Source organism: Cynocephalus volans, chromosome 14 (assembly GCF_027409185.1).
Source record: "Cynocephalus volans isolate mCynVol1 chromosome 14, mCynVol1.pri, whole genome shotgun sequence".
Lineage (NCBI taxonomy): Eukaryota > Metazoa > Chordata > Mammalia > Dermoptera > Cynocephalidae > Cynocephalus > Cynocephalus volans.
The window spans coordinates 81,082,674-81,101,379 of NC_084473.1; the positions used below are offsets into that span (position 1 = coordinate 81,082,674).

The following is an 18,706-nucleotide window of genomic DNA, read 5'->3' on the forward strand; positions in this document are numbered from 1 at the left end:
CAGTATTTGGTAAAGATTTAAGTGGGTAAGTAAGGTGCTGGAAGGATCCTTGATCACAGCATAGTCTTACATGCATGTGTGCATGTGTCCACAGATGTGTGTGTGAAAAGTTAGAGAGACCTGTGTCACCTGAGCAGTTTTCTTTAGGTTAATTGGTGGGGACACATTTTAAGCTCTCCAAGATGCCTAGACTTGAGGAGAGTGATGCCTGCTCTTCCTCATGGGGGTAGAGGAAACCCTTAGCACATGTCTCTTCAGAAAACCTTCCTATGTCCAGCTCTCCAGCCTTAACACTTTTGTACACTGGAATGAGTGAGGGCTCAGTCAGTCCCAGGTGACCTGGCATCTCATTATGAAATGTAGGAGTAAATGGAAACTCTGGTCCTACAGCTACAGCCAAAATTGAGACTGAAAAAGTCAACTTTTTTTTTTTTTTTTTTTTTTTTGTCTTTTTCGTGACCGGCACTCAGCCAGTGAGTGCACTGGGGCCGTTCCCATATAGGATCCGAACCCGCAGCGGGAGCATCGCTGCGCTCCCAGCACCGCACTCTCCTGAGTGCGCCACGGGCTCGGCCCAAAAGTTAACATTTTAACATCTAGTTACATTACTTGGGCAAGGTTTGGTCAGGAACACAGAAGCCACTCTAGATACTTAGGACAAAAATTTTTTATGGGTAATTACAGGTTTTCACAGGTGCTAGAGGCAGAAGAAGGGAAAAGCTGAGGGCCGCTTTGAGGAAATCTGGGAATGCAAGCAAAGCTCTCAGGGAAGTGACACCAAAGTCTCAGCTCCCTGCAACAAACAAGAGGGTGATTGTCAGGAGAGCAACTAAAAACCAACAACAAAATCTCACCCCCTTTAGTTCATCCAGGCTCCAGTGGGAGAACGGGGACTTCTGCTTCCCTTCCACCTTCTCAGCCTCATGGAAGAGCATCTCATGGGCAGAATCTAATCTGAAATGTTACTGGAAAGAGATTCTGAGAGATGTCATTCCAGCTCCTCCCTGATGCAGGGATACTGCTAAATTGACAACCAACAGTCTACGGCATTTACTAAATGCTGGTGTCTATGCTTAGTTCTTCAAAACATGAGAGTTAGGAAGGGTGACAGCAGTAAAAAGACCCTTGTTGTTTGGGGAGGAAAAGGTTTAAAAACCACTGTCTTCAATAGTTAATTTTTCTAACATATTATATAATGAACTAGGATAGTCAGTTGAGATAATAAATCAAATTACTTTAGAGTGATTTGGAGAGATTAAACATAACACAGAAACCATATTACATTAAGGCTGACATTTAGAAGAATATTTTTACTTATCTAGATCAGGGATCAGCAATTTTTTAAAAAAAAAGACCATACAGTAAACATTTTAGGCTTTGCAGGCCATATAGTCTCTGTTGCAACTATTTGGCTCTGCTATTATAGCACAAAAGAAGCTATAAACAGTATGTCTGCATTGCTGGATGACAATAAAACTCTATTTACAAAAACAAGTGGCAGGCCAACTTGGCCTGTGGGTTGTAATTTACCAACTCCTGATCTATAGCAAAATAGTATTCTATATGTTCACAATTTCATTTACCCATCTTGCTGGTAATGATACTGAAATGTAAACAAAATGTTTTATTTCTACATAGGTATAACCTCATGTAGTTGGAAATGATGTGTTGTCATATTCTGCCACTTTTCATAGTAGCACATGCTTCAGGGAATAGCATGTGCCTTTGGGTCAGGAGAATGGAACAGTGCACATTCACAGAACCATCTCAGGTTCCTGCAAACACCTATCCATCTATTATCTGTTCGACAAATGATGTATTGAATACCTGGTATGTGTGAGGTCTTAGGCTAGATGCTAGGTGAAACAAATAATATATCTTCACTCTAAGAGCTCAAAGCCAAGGAAGACAAACGTGAACAAATCAGTATCATAGGAAGAACTAGTATGTTTTACAATTTTTATGAAAAATGCCTATCTTTTATGTGCTAACCACTAATACTAGTTGTTTGAGATGCATCATCACTAATCACAAGAATTGTATTTAGAGACATGAGGTCTGCCCAGAAACCCAGGACCAGTATGATTGGAGGTCCAGGAAATTGGTGGATGGGGAAGAGATTTGGCTACTGAATTTATCTTTTATGTTTATCTAAGGTTTCCCTTCAATTTCAAGTTATATTTTAAGAATTTTCTTTAATCCAGATTTTACTTCTTGTCAAATGATGAACTTCTGGAGATTTTAGCCCAGACACGAAATCCACAAGCTGTGCAGCCACATTTACGGAAATGCTTCGACTCCATTTCAAAGCTCGAATTTGCTCTCATGCCTCCTGCTGAAGGAAAAATTCCTGGTATTGATGGAGAGCCAGAAAAGGTTTATACTAATGATATTTTAGCCATGCTGTCACCAGAAGGAGAAAGGGTGAGGTGCCTTTTGTTTGTAGTTTTTATTCTTCCAGGGTTCGGGGTAGAAGACTATTCATTCTCATGCTAAGTACATCAGGTTCTCTGCTGGCTCAGCAGTTTCGACGATAACCAAGATAAAATTCTTTCCTTCAAAGAACTCAAAGTCTAGTGGAGAAATAGTCAAACAATTAAAAATCACCACAGTAAATGGAATAACAGAGATATGTACTCTGTTCCTGGAAACAGAGTAGAGAAAACTAGAACTGTGTCTTACTCAACTCTCCACAAGAGGCACATAGTGGACTGGTTAAGAGTGCTACTTCCATTGCCAGGTCACCTGGATTTAAATCTCACCCTTTCATCTCATCTATAAAATGGGGATTAGGGGGAAGCCGAATCCAGCTGCAACCAGGTAAAGAGCACACCGAAAACACCATTTCCACACAGGTAGCCCACCATAGCCACCGCAATGGCCACAGCTGCTGCAAAAGCAGCTAGTCTCTATAGCAGCAGTCACAGCCACCGTGCAGGTGGCACGTCAGACTCTCAACTGCATTGACACAAGGAGAGGCACCAGCAGAGACCAAAATAAAGAAAAAAAGGAAGGTCCTCTCTCTCCACAAAGCACACTCCAGAGTAATAGAAGCAGCATCTGATTTACAATAATAGGGGAGGACTTGATCACACCTGTTTCAGTACTGGACAGATCATCTAGGCAGCAAACCATCAGAGGAACAGTTAGTCTATCAGATGGAGAGGACAAATCTATGGTTATTAGAAGGGGTAGGGGGAGATTGGATAAGGGGCATAAAGAGTAAGTATGATTTGTAATAATGAATATGCTAATCAAAAATAAATTAATTTAAAATTTTTTTAAATAAATAAAATAAAATGGGGATTACTGATAGTACCTGGTTCATGGGATGTGAGGATTTTCAGGTGCTGCTCTAAGTAAATTACTCAGTGCAGTACCCAGCGAGCACTACATAAGTGTTAGTTACTGGTAGCAGCATCTCCAGGGCACTGCACAGCACCTGGCATATGGTGAACACCAAGAGAGTGAATGCATTAGCAGACTGTGAGGAACCAAGTGACTTCACAGAATCACACATGTGCACACACACAGTCAAGAGTCCCACATTCACACACACACAGAGTCGTGGATAGGAGCATCTGGCACGTTGGCATGGAAGGTAGGTCACTCCAGACAGAGAAAGTGCACAGGGAAGTGCTGAGGAAATGCGTCCAGTCATAGCACAGTGCTGTAGCAGGAACCCATTAACCCTTTTGGTGTGTCCTGAATTGATCCTCTTGCAAAAGAATTTGCTCATTACTGGGGCAGAAGAAGAGAGAGAGGACCAAGAATAGGATCTTAAGAAAACATGAAATTTAAAGAGAGGGTAGAAGAAGAACAGCTGAAGGAGACCAAAACAAGCAGGACACTCAGGTCATGGGAAGTCCAAAAACTGAAAATGAGAAAGACTGAAAAGTCTCAACTGGACTTCTCAGTCGGACAATTGGACTTTTCAGCTGGGAGGACGTGGGCAACCTTAACGAGAATAGGTTTAGAGGAGTGGTTGGGGGCAAAAATCAGGTAGTAGAGAGTAGGAAAATGAAAATAAGTAAAGAAATTCATGTAGTGCATATAGACTCCTCTTCCAGGGAGATGGCCTCAAGCAGAAGCAGTAAAATAAAGCAATAAGTCAAGGAGGCTGCAGAAGAAAGATTTATAACGGGATATCAATAGAAAGTTCTAGTATTTGCGGGAAGGCTTCAGCATTTACATAGCTCAGGGTTTTGTTAGGGAAATACAGAGGATGTACAGCTTACAGGTCCCAATGAGCCATTTTATTGTTGCTCTGATTACCTTCTAGGTTAGCTTGGGAAAAGGCCTCAAGGCCCGAGGCAATGTCGAGGAATGGCTTGGTAGAGTGGAAGAAGCTATGTTCACGTCTCTGCGTCGCCTGTGCAAAGCTGCCATTGCTGACTATCAGGGGAAACTGAGGACGGAATGGGTGATTGCTGGGCATCCTTCCCAAGTAACTCACACCAGTTGTTTCCTTCTCTGAATCCTTTTTTGGTGAGATGCATCACACACTTAAGAAAGATGTTTTCTTGCAGGTTATCCTGACTGTTTCTCAAATTATGTGGTGCCGTGATTTGACTGAGTGTCTGGAAAGAGAAGACAGTAATCATGTAGAGGCCCTGGAAGCTTTCGAAAAAGTAAATTTTGAGGTAAGATCTTTCACAGAGATATGTTGAACATATTGCTATGCAGGATGGTCTTAGTGGTTTTTGTTAACATTGTTTATGCAAATTCACTTTATTTCAGAAATTCTAATGCCCTGACATGACTTAAAAAGCTTTGCGGTTCTCACTAAAACCATTTGTGTTCAACTTCTCTTAGGGATACTATCTTGGTGTTTGTCTAACATTTATATGAATACTTATAAAAACAGAAGGAAAAACAATTCAAGAGGAAAACATCAGAGTTATAATGATTTGCAACATTTAAGGAGAAATTATATTTATTAGGTCTCAGATACCTTTCATGGAAGTTTAATGCAGGAAAACCTCAGGATCTATGTCATTTCTATTTCTAGGCTCAAGACGTACTTTTCTGCTTTTTATAGAACTGTCAGGCAGCTATCAGTAAAACAATAAATAATTGAATGAATCTAAATACCATTCTATAAGAACTTTTTAGCTGTAGCTGGGAAATGCTATTTTATAGCTAAGCCTAATCTACCCCCTTAACAAATTTTTAAGTCCACAATACAGTATTGTTAACTATAGGCACAATGTTGTACAGCAGATCTCCAGAACCTATTCATCTTGCACAACTCTCCCCTTATACTATTGAACAGCAATTCCCCATCTCCCTCTTTCCCCAGCACCTGGAAACCTACCATTCTACTCTGTTTCTATGAGTTTGGCTTTTTTTTTTTTTTTTTTTTTTTTTCCCGACAGCTTGCCAGTACAGGGACCCAAACCCTTGACCTTGGTGTTGTCAGCACCACACTCTCCCAACTGAGCTAAGTCAACCCTTGGGTTTAACTATTTTAGATAACTCATACAAGTGGAGTAATGCAGGGCTTGTCCTTCTGTGACTGGCTTACTTCACTCAGCTTGATGTCCTCCAGATTCATCCATGTTGCCATATATAATAGGATTTCCTTCTTTCTTAAGACCGAATAATATTCCATTGTATGTATATACCACATGTTTTTCATTCATTCATCTGTTGATAGACATTTAGGTTGTTTCCACATCTTGGCTATTGTGACTATTGCTGCAATAAACATAGGAGTGCAGATATTTCCTCACGATCCTGATTTTAATTATTTTGTATATGTTCCCAGAGGTGAGATTGCTGGGTCATATGGTAGCTCCCTTTTTAATTTTTTGAGGACCCACCATACTGTTTTCCATAGTGGCTGCACCGTTTTACATTTCCATCAACAGTGTACAAGGATTCTCTTTTCTCCACATTCTCACCAACACTTGCTTATCTTTTGTATTGTTTTTATAACAGCCATCCTAAACGTTTCATTACGGTTCTGATTTGCATGTTACTGATGTCTAGTGATGTTGAGCACCTTTTCATCTACCTGTTGGCCATTTGTGTGTCTTCTTCAGAGAAAGGTCTATTCAAGTCCTTTGCCTATTGTTTAATCAGATCTTTCGCTTTTTTGGCTATTGAGTTGTAGGAGAAATTAGACCCTTATCTTACACCATACACAAAATCAATTCAAAATAGATTAGGGATTTAAACATAAGACCTGAAACTGTAAGATTATTGGAAAAAAATAGAGGAAAACGTTCATGACATTGGCCTTGACATTGGTTTCTTGGATATAACACCAAAAGCACAAACAACAAAAGCAAAAATAGACAAGTGGGATTTCATCAAACTAATACGCTTCTGCACAGCAAAGGAAACAATCAAGAGAGTAAAAAAGGCAACCTAGAGACAAGGGAAAGTATTTGCAAATGATATGTCTGATAAGGATCTAGGCCTAAGCTTTAACTCTAAATTCAATTCCACTTCCAAACAAGATTCCAAGCAAAATTGCATTTTTAAAGATTTACTCCTAAAACAGAAAAAGGAGAGAAAAACTTCCTTGAAATAAGAGAAAATACTCTCATAAATGTCCTCAGTGGAATTTCATCTCTGAAGCCCCAGAAAAGAAAAATGACTCCCAAAGAAAATTCCATTGACTTCTTTGTAGACATGGTCCCTGATCAGGGTTAGCCCAAGAGAAAATTCAGCGCAGTGGAGTAAGGATCTCAGAGGCACTGCTCTTCTCTGAAAAAGATTTAACCATTTAAGTGAAAATCAGGAGATAAATCTTTCCAAAGATGTTTTTATTTAATTGGTCATTGGCTTGGTTAAAACACTCAGGTTTTCTGATTATCAATGGAAAAAAAATAGTCCTGAAAATGAGAAGTATCACCTTTAACCACATTTAATTTTTAGGGAGAAAAATCTCTAGAGATATTTTCGTGGAGTAGTTAACATGTGCTTTCCTCAAAGTAAATGTCTAGTCAGATCTCATTGCTGCCACTTCATAACTGTGTAACTGCCGTCAATTTACTTACCCTCTCTGACCTCAGTTTCCTCAAATGTAAAATAGGGGTAAAGGTAGTATATACTTCATAGAAGTCTTCTGGAAATTAAATAACTTAAAGAACTGTGGTTACTAGAGATGGAAAAGGGGAGGGGAGAGGTCAGTGAGAATTCAGTTAATGGACACAAAAACTGATTACGTATTGTAATGATGAGTATGCTAATTATCCTGATTTGAGCATCGCATATTGTACACAAGTATTGACAGTCAACTCTGTACCCCACTAATATGTATTAGCAATTATGTTTCAGTTGTAAGTAAATAATGACAAAAAAGTTATTTACTATTTGGTCATAGAATTATAGATTTTTAAAATTAGATGATTATAGCAAATGTCTATTCCAAATTTAGTAGTAAAAACATATACATATGCAACTTGATGTTGGAAAATTCACTATGACATTTTTTTTTTAATTTGTAGAGATTAAATGCCCTGGCTGCAATAGTTAGAGGAAGTCTTCCTAAATTACACAGAAATATCCTAACTGCATTGATCACTATTGATGTGCATGCAAGAGATATAGTCAGTGAACTTGTTCAAGCCAAGGTAAATGTTTTGTTTAAGTAAAATCATGTACTTCTTTCTGAAATTAATGTATCTAACATCTACCATTTATATCACTTATGTAGGTAGAGACAGTTGAATCCTTTGACTGGCAGAGACAACTGCGCTATTATTGGTACATAGACCTGGATAATTGTGTGGCTAGAATGGCGCTCTCTCAGTACACTTATGGCTATGAATATTTGGGTGCATGCCCAAGATTGGTTATTACTCCTCTCACAGTAAGTTACTGATCACCTAGGTTAATATTGACATAAGAGTGCTTTTTTTAATCCAAACAGTATTGAAAACCTTCATCTAACATTAACTCTTGAAAGGATTTGCTATGAATACATCTTTGAAAAGCATTGATTTTATGTACATGGATCTTTGCATATATTTCAATTGCTATCATACCTTTCATGGAAAATAATGACCCTCCTCCTATAGAAAGGAAAAGATTTATGAATTTGTGGCTAGAGTCAGCTCCCTTTATGACAATGTATTGATTTCTTCAGGATCGCTGCTATCTTTGCCTCATGGGGGCTTTGCAGCTCGACCTCGGGGGTGCACCAGCTGGTCCTGCTGGCACTGGGAAAACAGAGACTACCAAAGACCTAGCAAAAGCACTTGCCATCCAGTGTGTGGTCTTTAACTGTTCTGATGGCTTGGACTACAAGGTACAGTCCCTGCATGTGAATGCCAATGTTAAGTGTTTAATGTGTCTTTCTCTATTTGTGACATGACATAACAAAATAAGGAGTGATGGCAAGCAATGGAAAAGAAGTGGGGTAAAGAACGATTAAAGTGAAATAGAGCAAGGGAGAAGAGCCAACACATGGTGGTATGGGTAGTCCAGGTAAGAATCAAGGCCAGGTGGAAAAAATTAAAAATCTGTACCTGTGACTAAGTAATAGGGAGTGAGAGGAGATGTAAGATAGAACAACATGGAAACCTAGGAACAAGAAATAAGCGTACAGAAGGAAATGAGCAGTCCAGGGAATTGTGTATTGAAAATGAAATATGGGGCCGGCCCGTGGCTCACTTGGGAAAGTGTGGTGCTGATAGCACCAAGGCCACAGGTTCGGATCCCTATATAGGGATGGCCAGTTAGCTCACTTAGGAGAGCATGGTGCTGACAACACCAAGTTAATGGCTAGGATCCCCTTACTGGTCATCTTAAAAAATAAAAAAGAAAATGAAATATGTAAGAGGCAATTCATGGTAAGTTTTTTCGGTACAGTGGCTGTACCCAAAAGAAGTGGGTACAGTCAGGGTTTTCCCAAGTATAGACACAGAAATGGAGATAGACACACACCCAGATCTGTCTTTCTGTGATTCATGGGAATTGGAGGAAGGGGAGGTGAGTATATGCCCAGTTGACCATCTTGAAACAGAAAAACCGGGCCGGCCCCATGGCTCACTCGGGAGAGTGCGGCACTAGGCCGCAGGTTTGGATCCTACATAGGGGTGGCTGGTGCGCTCACTGGCTGAGCGTGGTGCGGACAACACCATGCCGAGGGTTGCGATTCCCTTACCAGTCAGAAAAAAAAAGAGAGAGAGAGAGAGAGAAAGAGAAAGCATTAGCTCTATTTTAAAAGAGATAGATATATAGTATAATGCAATATTTGTATAAATGCTTAATCAAAAACTCAGGTCTCCAAAGAAGTTGTACACTTCAGATGGCCATAGGTATGTATTCATTTCCCTTCACCATAAGGATTCTACTATAGAAGAAATTAGGGACCACTCCCTTAAGCTGTGTGGTTATGCCTTCTGCCCAGTTGTTTTTGTGTATTATCTGTCATCTAGAGCACCTTGTAAAGACAATGAGAGCTTCCATTAGTAAGAGTTTTCAATTTTTTTAGATCCTTAAGTTTGTCTGTTCTGTGTGTTAGATTCTTTGAGAACCTGTCAAATATCCACAGAGGTGAGTGGCAGTTATGAAAAAGAAAGAAAATTGGCCAGATTGTCATTTTACTTAAAAATAAAAATGAGATTCAGATCTCTTAGAGAGAAGCAAAAAGATATTTTTTCTTATAGAAATGTACTTACTTCTGACATAGCCCAGTATTCACATAAAACTATTGTTTATTTGCAGATACCATCTCTTTTCTCTGTAATATTCCAGCTCAAAATTATAACTTTTGAAGGAGTTGAACTATGCAACACAAAGTTGAATGGCTTTATTTTGCTTTCAGATGATGGGACGCTTCTTCAGTGGCTTGGCACAGTCTGGGGCCTGGTGCTGCTTTGATGAATTTAATCGCATTGACATAGAAGTTTTGTCAGTCATCGCACAGCAACTCATTACCATCAGGAATGCCAAAGCTGCAAAGGTAGGGCTTCAGGCAATGGTTATCAAGGTAGCCCTTCTGAAGTTTACAATTAACTCACAGCAAGTTGCATTTTAGGAAGGACAGTGCTAACTTTAGCATGTCTTCCATATTTTCAGTGTAATTAGTAAGTACAACACCAGCAGGACTTACTTGGGTGAATTAAGTCCTCATCCAGACAACACAGAGAAGCAACTGTATGTCAGACTCTGTGCTGTACTGGGACCTGGGGATGCAGAGACTGTGAGACTCAGTCCCTGCCCTCAAGGAGCTCTGTTCTTCCCAACCCCAACAGACGCACACACACACCCATACTCTGTCCCTCTGCCCTCCATCTCCTGCAGTCCTCCTCACCTGTCTCGTTCTTGCCTTTGACATTTACTTCTCTGCTAGGTTTCTCTAACACTGTCTCATCTGGGCTCCACTGCCTTTGCCCTGGCCCCCAGGCTCAGCCTGTTGCTGGGGGGACAAACGAGGGAACCTTGGCTCTCCAGAACTCACTGGGCTGGAAAATCCAAGAAGTGTGGGTCAGAAGAAAATACTGAAGTGGTCCTGTTACTTAAATGTGTTTGGGCCCCTTTTGAGTGTGTCACTGGAGAAGGAGTTTTATATTCAGAAGCTGATGGCAGTGAATGATGAAACCAAGTTGCCTACTACTCTCTTTTGACCTTCTGGGATGTGGTCACCAAAGAGCAGCACTGGGTTCAGCCTGTGCAAACCAGAACAGTCACTTCCCCAAGCCCCTTGAGGTTCCCCCACTACTCCCTTGGCCTCTTTCAGAAGAGCCCCAGTCCCCCACTCAGAACCCATCAATAAGCATCCATCTGGCATGGGAAGGGGACTCTGGACTCAGCTCCAGCTCTAGAGATGGGCCATCTCATTGGAAGGTGCCCCGATAAAGAGTCATTAAATATTTTGATTATCACCTTTGCCAAAAAGCAAATTATAGAAAAAATTAAAAGAAAGTATTAACTGGGCTTTAATGAGCTGCTCAATTGTACAAGTCATCTTTACACCAAACCTATGTGAATTATATATCACATTTTCCCAAAGCTATAGTTGAAAAGGATCCAAAGAAGTTAGAATATATTCCCATAGACACCATAGAACCAAGATGCATATCTGAATAAATGTGATCCTAAAGACTGAGCTCCTTCATCTGCACTCCCTCTTGCCTCCACCATATTCTGGGGAGACTTGTATTAAATGCAAGGACCCCCAGATATAACACAACTTTGAATCATTATCATTTGCTAGCAATTAGCTTTGTGTGCAAGATTCTTGACACTCAGACCCTGCCCTGGCTATACTTTCCCTCTCGAACTTTACTCTCTAGCAAAGTGAATTACTGGTCATTCCCTGAACAGACAGTGTTGTTTCCTGCTCCTGCATGGGAAGTAAGGGGGCAGGGACCAGAGAGAATAGAGGCAGGACTGAAGCATTGCCAACTGGATGGCAGCCATGTGAGGTAAAAGGAAGATAGGAGAACATCTGAGATTACCCAACCTTTTCCTGAAGTTCCCACTGGCCAGATGAGATAGTTGGAGCAGGAGACAGCCCCTGGCATAGATAAAGAACCTAAAGCACAGAAGCGGAGAGGTTTGGGTAGTTCCCACAGCCATGTAGTGGCAGCAGGACTGTGTGTGGCTGCACCACGCAGCCTTCTCTCCTCCAGGCTGGGACACAGCACCCCAGCTCCACCCTGTCTGCCCCTGTATTCCTCATGTCTGTTAATAGCACCTTCACCCAATGGCCCAACTAGAAACCTGAAATTCACCTTGGGCTTGTTCCATTACTATCAATCCCGTAATCAAAACTGTCACCAAATCCTGTTAATTTTATCTGCTAGATGCCTCTAATCTAACTTACACGTCTCTAATTCTAGCTGTAATATCTCCCCAATGACAAACGTTCCTTACTGGTATCCCTGTCCATAGTTTGTCCAACCTCTCCTCTGCCATCTTTGATCCTATCATTCTGCTTAATAGTCTTCTCTGCTACTCCCCAATTACGGGACAAAATCTAATTCCTTAGCTTAGCATGCAGGACTCTTGATGCTCAGGCCCCAGCCTAGCTATACTCTCCCTCTGGAACTTTGCCCTTTAGCAAAATGAATTGCTGGCCATTCCCTGAACATGCAGTACTGTTTCCTGCTCCTGCTCTTTTTGCCTGGAATGGCTGACCCTGCTTATCTACCTAAAATGCCCCTATTTATTCTTCAGGTCTCAGGCAGGCTGCTTGCTCCTCCCACGGCTTTGCACACACCTCCACTGCAGCATCTGGTGCATTGTGTGATCTCAGCAACCAGGTCTGTGTGCAGACACCCAGCCTGGGAGCTTCTCGAGGGCTCAGGAGTGTGTCTCCCTCGGGTCTGTGCCTCAATACCTCACTGGTATTTATAGTACCTTACCTGGAATAGGTGCCCAATGAGTGCTGTTGAATAAAAGTGAAGAGGTGGTGCCAAAGACAATAACAATGGGGCCTCAACCACCCAAGAATTAAGACTAGATTGGAATTTCTTGGGGAATACTAGAAAGTGGGCGTGGAGAAAGTTTCGTGGTCATTAAATCTAAGTTGAATTGAGGAGGTTTGGCAAAAGATGGTGAGGTCTGGAAGATTTCAGGACTGGGCCAGGAAGAAGGAGAAAATTTGGGCAAGACAGGAGAAAGGAGGCAGAGATCAGGAAACACTGAGCCCAGAAGAAATTGGAAATGGGCAGGACAGAATTGGGAGTGAAATGTTCCCTGCTGTCCAACAGCAGGGTTCAGTAGAATTCGTTTGAATGCTTTTACATAAGTCTTGTATTCAAGGAATAATTATGTGAAAGAATTCACAAATGTCTGAAGAAGTGTTAACTTGAGTTTTCTCTTTAAACAGCTCTCTAGATTCATGTTTGAGGGGCGAGAAATAAAGTTGGTTATGACTTGTGCAGCCTTCATCACAATGAATCCCGGATATGCAGGCAGAACCGAATTGCCGGACAATTTGAAAGCCCTATTTAGACCGTTTGCGATGATGGTTCCAAATTACGCCTTGATTGCAGAGGTAAGCGGTACATTATAAATCAGCAAGACTGTGGGCTTGTTTAAGTCATCTGCCATGTGATTCTATCAAGGTAGAAACTCTCCTTTGTAAATGGATCCAAGTAATGGTTACACCTTATTGTTTGCTTTTAAATGTAGATATCATTGTTATCACATAGAATGTTTCGTTCTTCTTGTTTGTTTGTTACCGCTATAACCGTAATGCTCAGAATGGTATGTGGAATACGGTAGGGCCCTAAAACTGGAATGAATCAATGAATTTAATTAACCAGTTCATTGGGGTTTATCAGTTCATCTCTAGGAATTAAAATACCTGGATTAGTTCTAAAAATACTGTATTATTCTCACTTCTCTTTGCACAGTATTTTTAATTAGAGTCAAGGGATGTTGGTAGAAGCAGCACTGATCACTACGTGGAGGGCAGAGATTGGTTTGTAAGTCTGTATCAACTTAACAAAAAATTGTAATCACCGATCATTATGATTGTATCTAAACATCTTACTGTATAAACTTGATTTGGTTCCTTCATACTAGCCAAGAATCAATGCATTTAAATTTACACATATTTTTCATGCAACTTTTAATTGAGATACAATTTAAATACAGTGAAGTACACAGCTCATTAGGGTACATCTCACACATGTATTTGTTTGCGTGACCACCAAGACCAAAATATAAGGCATTTTCAGAACTCCAGAAGGCTCCTTGTGCTCAGCATTGCACATCATAACAAGAGACACTGTTTAGAATGGAATTTCTCAGAAAGCACAGATTACTACTTTGGCTAATAAATTCTTTTGATAACAGCTAATTCTAAATGTTCTTCTATGTGAAGTAAAAGTAATTGCTTACGAATAGAATAGACCATGCCAAGTCCTATCGTTGGGAAAATTACAACTTATATTTAGTATAATGTTTATAGCATCTCCTGGGTCCCCCGGTACCCGCTGTGGGCATGGTGGGGGGGTAGCAGTTAAGGCAGGCAGTATCTTCCCTCTTGATCTTCTCTGTGAACAGGGATAAGAAATGACTTGCTCCTTGTTCCAAGCTGGCTGGAAGAAAACCTGGTTTACAGCCCAGTGCAACATGTAATTCACCTCTCATGCTTTGTCCTATTGTTCCATTACTCAGTGATGAACTGGACACATTTTAAAATCCAGTCTTCTGAGTGCTATCCCTATTGTCATTAGAGATTGAGTGAATCAGGTTCTGTCGTCAGCAGATTTTTTTAATCACCTACTGTGTGCAGAGCAATGTGCTGGTCAGTAGCAGTGGAGCAGTAAACAAAACAGACACTAGGAAGAACTCTCTGCATCGTTTCAAATCCTGCTTCTGAGTCTGACTCTAGTGCTTTGAGCAGATGCTGGATAGAAGGAAGGGTCCACTCTCAACTGTACTGTCAAAGACACTAGGAATTATCCGATTAATTTAACTAAGGATGCAGAAGCTCGTGAGAAGCGAGGTAGCCTCCTAAGGTAGGAGAAAGGCTGCAGATCTTTGTGTAGCTTCCCTGACTCCCAGGGACTCTAAAGGGACAGGTGGGAGTCACTGATACTCTCCACCAGGGTGCCATTCCTTTCAGATGGGAGTAGCTCAATTGTTGCTTTTGCACTCAGGCCTTTGAATAATGTCCAGCCTTCATGATGCGAACATTTTCAAACACTGGGCTCTGCTGTTCCTTGCGCCAAATGTCACCAAGGCCACATCTTCATCCATAGAGAGGAAACAGAATCATTGCCCAACATTCTGCCTTCCACCCTCCTGTGGCACAGAAAACCCTTCTCCCTCCGATCTTTCCATTTCTTTATTAAATGATACAACCAGAATAGGTATAATGCCTAATGTAGATTTTTGAACACATTGGTATTATGCTAATATATTGTTATCATCACAATATAATAAGCATTGCATTATGTTTTTCTATTCTAGGTAATTCTGTATTCTGAAGGATTTGAATCCAGTAAAATTTTAGCAAGAAAAATGACTCAGATGTATAAGCTTTGCAGTGAACAGCTCTCTCAGCAGGATCACTACGACTTTGGCATGAGAGCTGTGAAGTCTGTACTGGTCATGGCTGGGTAAGAAACCAAAGTGGTCAAGAGCGAAATTCCAAACCATGTGATAAAAATCATTAAGTAGATAACCCACAGAAAGCTCTTAGGATGACACCTGGTGCATAGTAAGTAGTTAGTAAATGTTAGCTGCTCCTGTGATCATTCTTACTTTGACTCTCCTGTGACAAAGCAAAATGGGATGCCTCCCGTCACCCCATGACAGTTCTTCACTGTGAGTCCTAACATGACTGCCCTCGGACTCAATCTTATCCCCTGAACTCATCACATACATTGGGTTTCAGTGCGCAAAAGCCTTTTCTGCTGTAAGATAAGATAGCTAGACTTAAAGGGCACACAGACTGTTATGCATGTACAAAAGTCAGCTGTACATATTGCCTGGCAAACCCTGAAAAGTTAAAAGAAACTTCATCATTCCATTTTCGGTTCGGGCTTATGTCATAGACTTCACCTCTGTCTTCATAACATGGTCCAAGACTGAGCTTCCTTCTGGTTTCTGGTCAAGCAAGTCTTACCTCTTTGGGGGCCCCAAGTTTTATCTTTATAACTTCTTGAAACTACTATATCTGGAGTCTCCGACTTGTCCAGAGTCTCTGAAGGAATCTGTTTTCTCTCTGGTCCCACCTCTCAGGCCGTGTCTCACTGGTGCAGATTCTTCACCTGCAGGGCCCCTGATGCCTGGCTCCTGTGTCACTGGGCTCTGCACAAATCTCTCTAACCTTCTCTACCCCCTGTTCTTTCTTTTAACCTTCCACATTCAGTATGTGTCCCCTTTACAGGATTGCCATTTAAGGTCTAGGGATACTAAGAAGTTCAGATACACTTGCACTCAGAACACGACTACAGCCCAATGGGCAGGACAGACAAATGCGCAGTCACCTAGGAGAGGGAAGCCCTAGGGTTGCGCCCACCTGAGGTTCACTGAGGAGCGGATTGAGGACAGAGTAGCTTCCTAGAGAAGGGAGTAATTGGACTGGGGTTTGACGGGGTAACAAGAGTGGGCAAAAGAGCAAAGCTGGGCATTCCAGGGAGAGAGAAAAGAAAGGCACAGGGATATGGATCATCACGATGCATTCACAGAGCTATAAATCCAGGTTGGATAAGGTCTGGATTGATGAGGGTGGAGGTTTGAGAAGATGTCCTTGTCATTCTCCTCAAGGCTGTGTAGCCAGTGCAGGACTTGTCTGCGTGCTGTGACGGAGATGGATGCTGAGCACACAAGGGAAAACAATCCTTTCCTTCTAGCAGGAGTCTGCAGGGGGTGCCCTCCACAGCTTTCTACAAGCAGAATCCCTGACCCACAGGTTTGGAAAATCAAATGCAATCTTAGGTTCTTGAGATATCATCTAAAATATTCTTTTGAATTTAGATCTTTAAAAAGAGAAAACCCGGACCTAAGTGAAGATGTGGTATTGATAAGAGCTTTAAGAGATTCCAACTTGCCAAAATTTCTAACAGATGATGCTGTTCTGTTCAGGTAAGTTTCTGATGTTACAGAATAAAGCCTAGCTGTCACATAGAGATAAGTCTTATCTTCAGTTATTTCTGCTTCTAACAAGCGAATAGCTTTCTCATCTTTTCTGGAGGTACTTATTGCAGTTTAAGAAATACTAGTTTGAAAGAAAGATACTAAAGTTTTGGCATCATTCCAATCATTTTTTTTTTCTTTTTTCAAAATATTGATCACCAGGCCAAGTGCTGTACAAATTAGCATTTGGTTACAAGTTCCTGACCTAAGAGAAATTTCTAACCCGAAAAAAATCAGACAGGGCTTAACACAAACATGATTGCTTTTTATCCATTTCTTCTTTTATTATTAAATTTTATGTTTCTCCGACATATTCATGTGCAGAGTTTTAAAAATAATAGAGCTTTATAAATTAGTTTCACAGAAACCCACAGTTCCCTGCCTTCCACCAACTCCCACTTCCCAAAGGCAATCATTTTTCAACTCATTATTTATTTTGCTATTCCCCTCCATATGTCTCACTACCACGTTTATGCCATTTCTTGATTTTTTTCAGTTTTAGATACTAAGTTACTAAAAGGGAGGTAAGTATATACACATGCGTTACTTCCCCTCCCACCCATCTTCTCTGTATGGTTGTATTATTCTTCTCTGTATAGTTATATTATACATAGTTAGCTAAATAGCCAGGGTTTCCAAAATTTATTAAAGCTATATAAATATTACTTACTGCTAAGCCATGTTTCCTTTTTTTATTAATGTATCTACCTTTTTAAAAATTTTCTTGCAGTTATTTTTGTCTTAATTTTCCTTTTTTAATCCTTTTCCTACTTCCCTATAAATCTATTACTAATTCATCTCCAAATTCTGCCAGAGAGTAAATCTTCTTTAAAATATATATATATTTGAATCACACAAAATATTCTATCAAGTTAGTCTCCTTGGAGCATTTGTCCTCCTGCTCTAATCTGGTCTGTTGGCACATCACCCCAGTGCATATCTGTCACCCCGGGCTGCCCCTTTTTGACTATGCTAGGGATTCCCTTTGCCTTTGTCCTCTAGCAGACCCCCTGTTTTCCAGAACCTATGTCTACTCCCTTCTTTCAGTAGAATACATTCTCCTCTATTTTTCTGAGAAGAGGTGCATAGGAGATAAATACTTTGAGATCTTGCTTGCCTAAAAGTGTCTTTATTCTCCCGCTCACGCACAAATAATGGTTTGACTGGGTCTAGACTTCTAGGTAGGAAATACATTTCTTTCAGAATTTTGAATTTCTTGCTCCATTGCCTTCTAAATTTCCAGTATTGCTGCTGCTAAATTCTAAGCCATCCTGATGCCCAAGTCTCTGTGTGAGACGTGTCGTTTCTCTGGGAGATTTTAAGTTCTTTTCCTTGTCCCCAGTGTTCTGAATTTTCCAGTGATGTGCCTTGGTGTGTTTTTTTTAAATCTGTTATACAAAGCAAGGTTTTCTTTTCCCTATATTGTCTGTTTTATCCAGTTCCTTTTTATCTGTTTTATTCAGTTCCTTTTTTTTCTGTTTTGCATTGGTTTTTCAGCAACTTTTAATTTATCTTAAATTTACATTACAGTAAAATTAGTTATTTTGATGTAAAGTTCTATGAGTTTTGACAAATGCACAGAGTATGTAACCACCATCACAATCAAAATACAAAGCAGTTCCTTCTCCCAAAAACTTCCATCATGGTGCCCTTTTGCAGTCAATCTCTGCACTCATTCCAAACCCCTGTCAACCCGTGACTGGTTTCTATCCTTATAATTTTGCCTTTTCCAAAATTGCATATAAGGGAAATCATACTGTATGTAGCCTTTTGAGTCTGGATTTTTTCATCTAGTATAATGTATTTGGGATTCACCCATGTTGTTACATGTATTAATAGTGCATTCCTTTTTATTGCTTAATAGTAATCCATTGTGTGAATGTACCACACTTTGCTTATCCACTTGTTGACTGACTGAATCTTATCTGGTTTGTTCTCAGTTCTGGAAATTATATATTGTATAAAGCTGCTATAATAATTTGTGGGGTTTTGTGTGAACATAAATTTTCATTTCTTCAGGTATACAATTGCAGGCTTTTATGATAAATACATATGTTTAATTTTATAGAAACTACCAAACTGCTTTAGAGTAGCTGTACCATTTTGCATCCCCATCAGCAGTGTTGGAGAGCATCAGTTACCC

At 40.4% G+C, this 18,706-nt stretch overlaps 1 protein-coding gene across 1 annotated transcript in view; it reads left to right on the top strand.

Annotated features, from left to right (window-relative positions):
- Positions 1-18,706, top strand: part of DNAH6 (dynein axonemal heavy chain 6) — a 305,977-nt gene that overhangs the window by 126,889 nt on the left and 160,382 nt on the right. The window contains exons 23-32 of the mRNA XM_063078669.1: positions 2,205-2,424; positions 4,283-4,447; positions 4,530-4,643; positions 7,461-7,586; positions 7,670-7,825; positions 8,102-8,263; positions 9,785-9,922; positions 12,797-12,964; positions 14,893-15,041; positions 16,405-16,512. Coding sequence (XP_062934739.1) covers positions 2,205-2,424; positions 4,283-4,447; positions 4,530-4,643; positions 7,461-7,586; positions 7,670-7,825; positions 8,102-8,263; positions 9,785-9,922; positions 12,797-12,964; positions 14,893-15,041; positions 16,405-16,512 — 1,506 coding nt within the window. The remainder of the gene's footprint in view (positions 1-2,204; positions 2,425-4,282; positions 4,448-4,529; positions 4,644-7,460; positions 7,587-7,669; positions 7,826-8,101; positions 8,264-9,784; positions 9,923-12,796; positions 12,965-14,892; positions 15,042-16,404; positions 16,513-18,706) is intronic.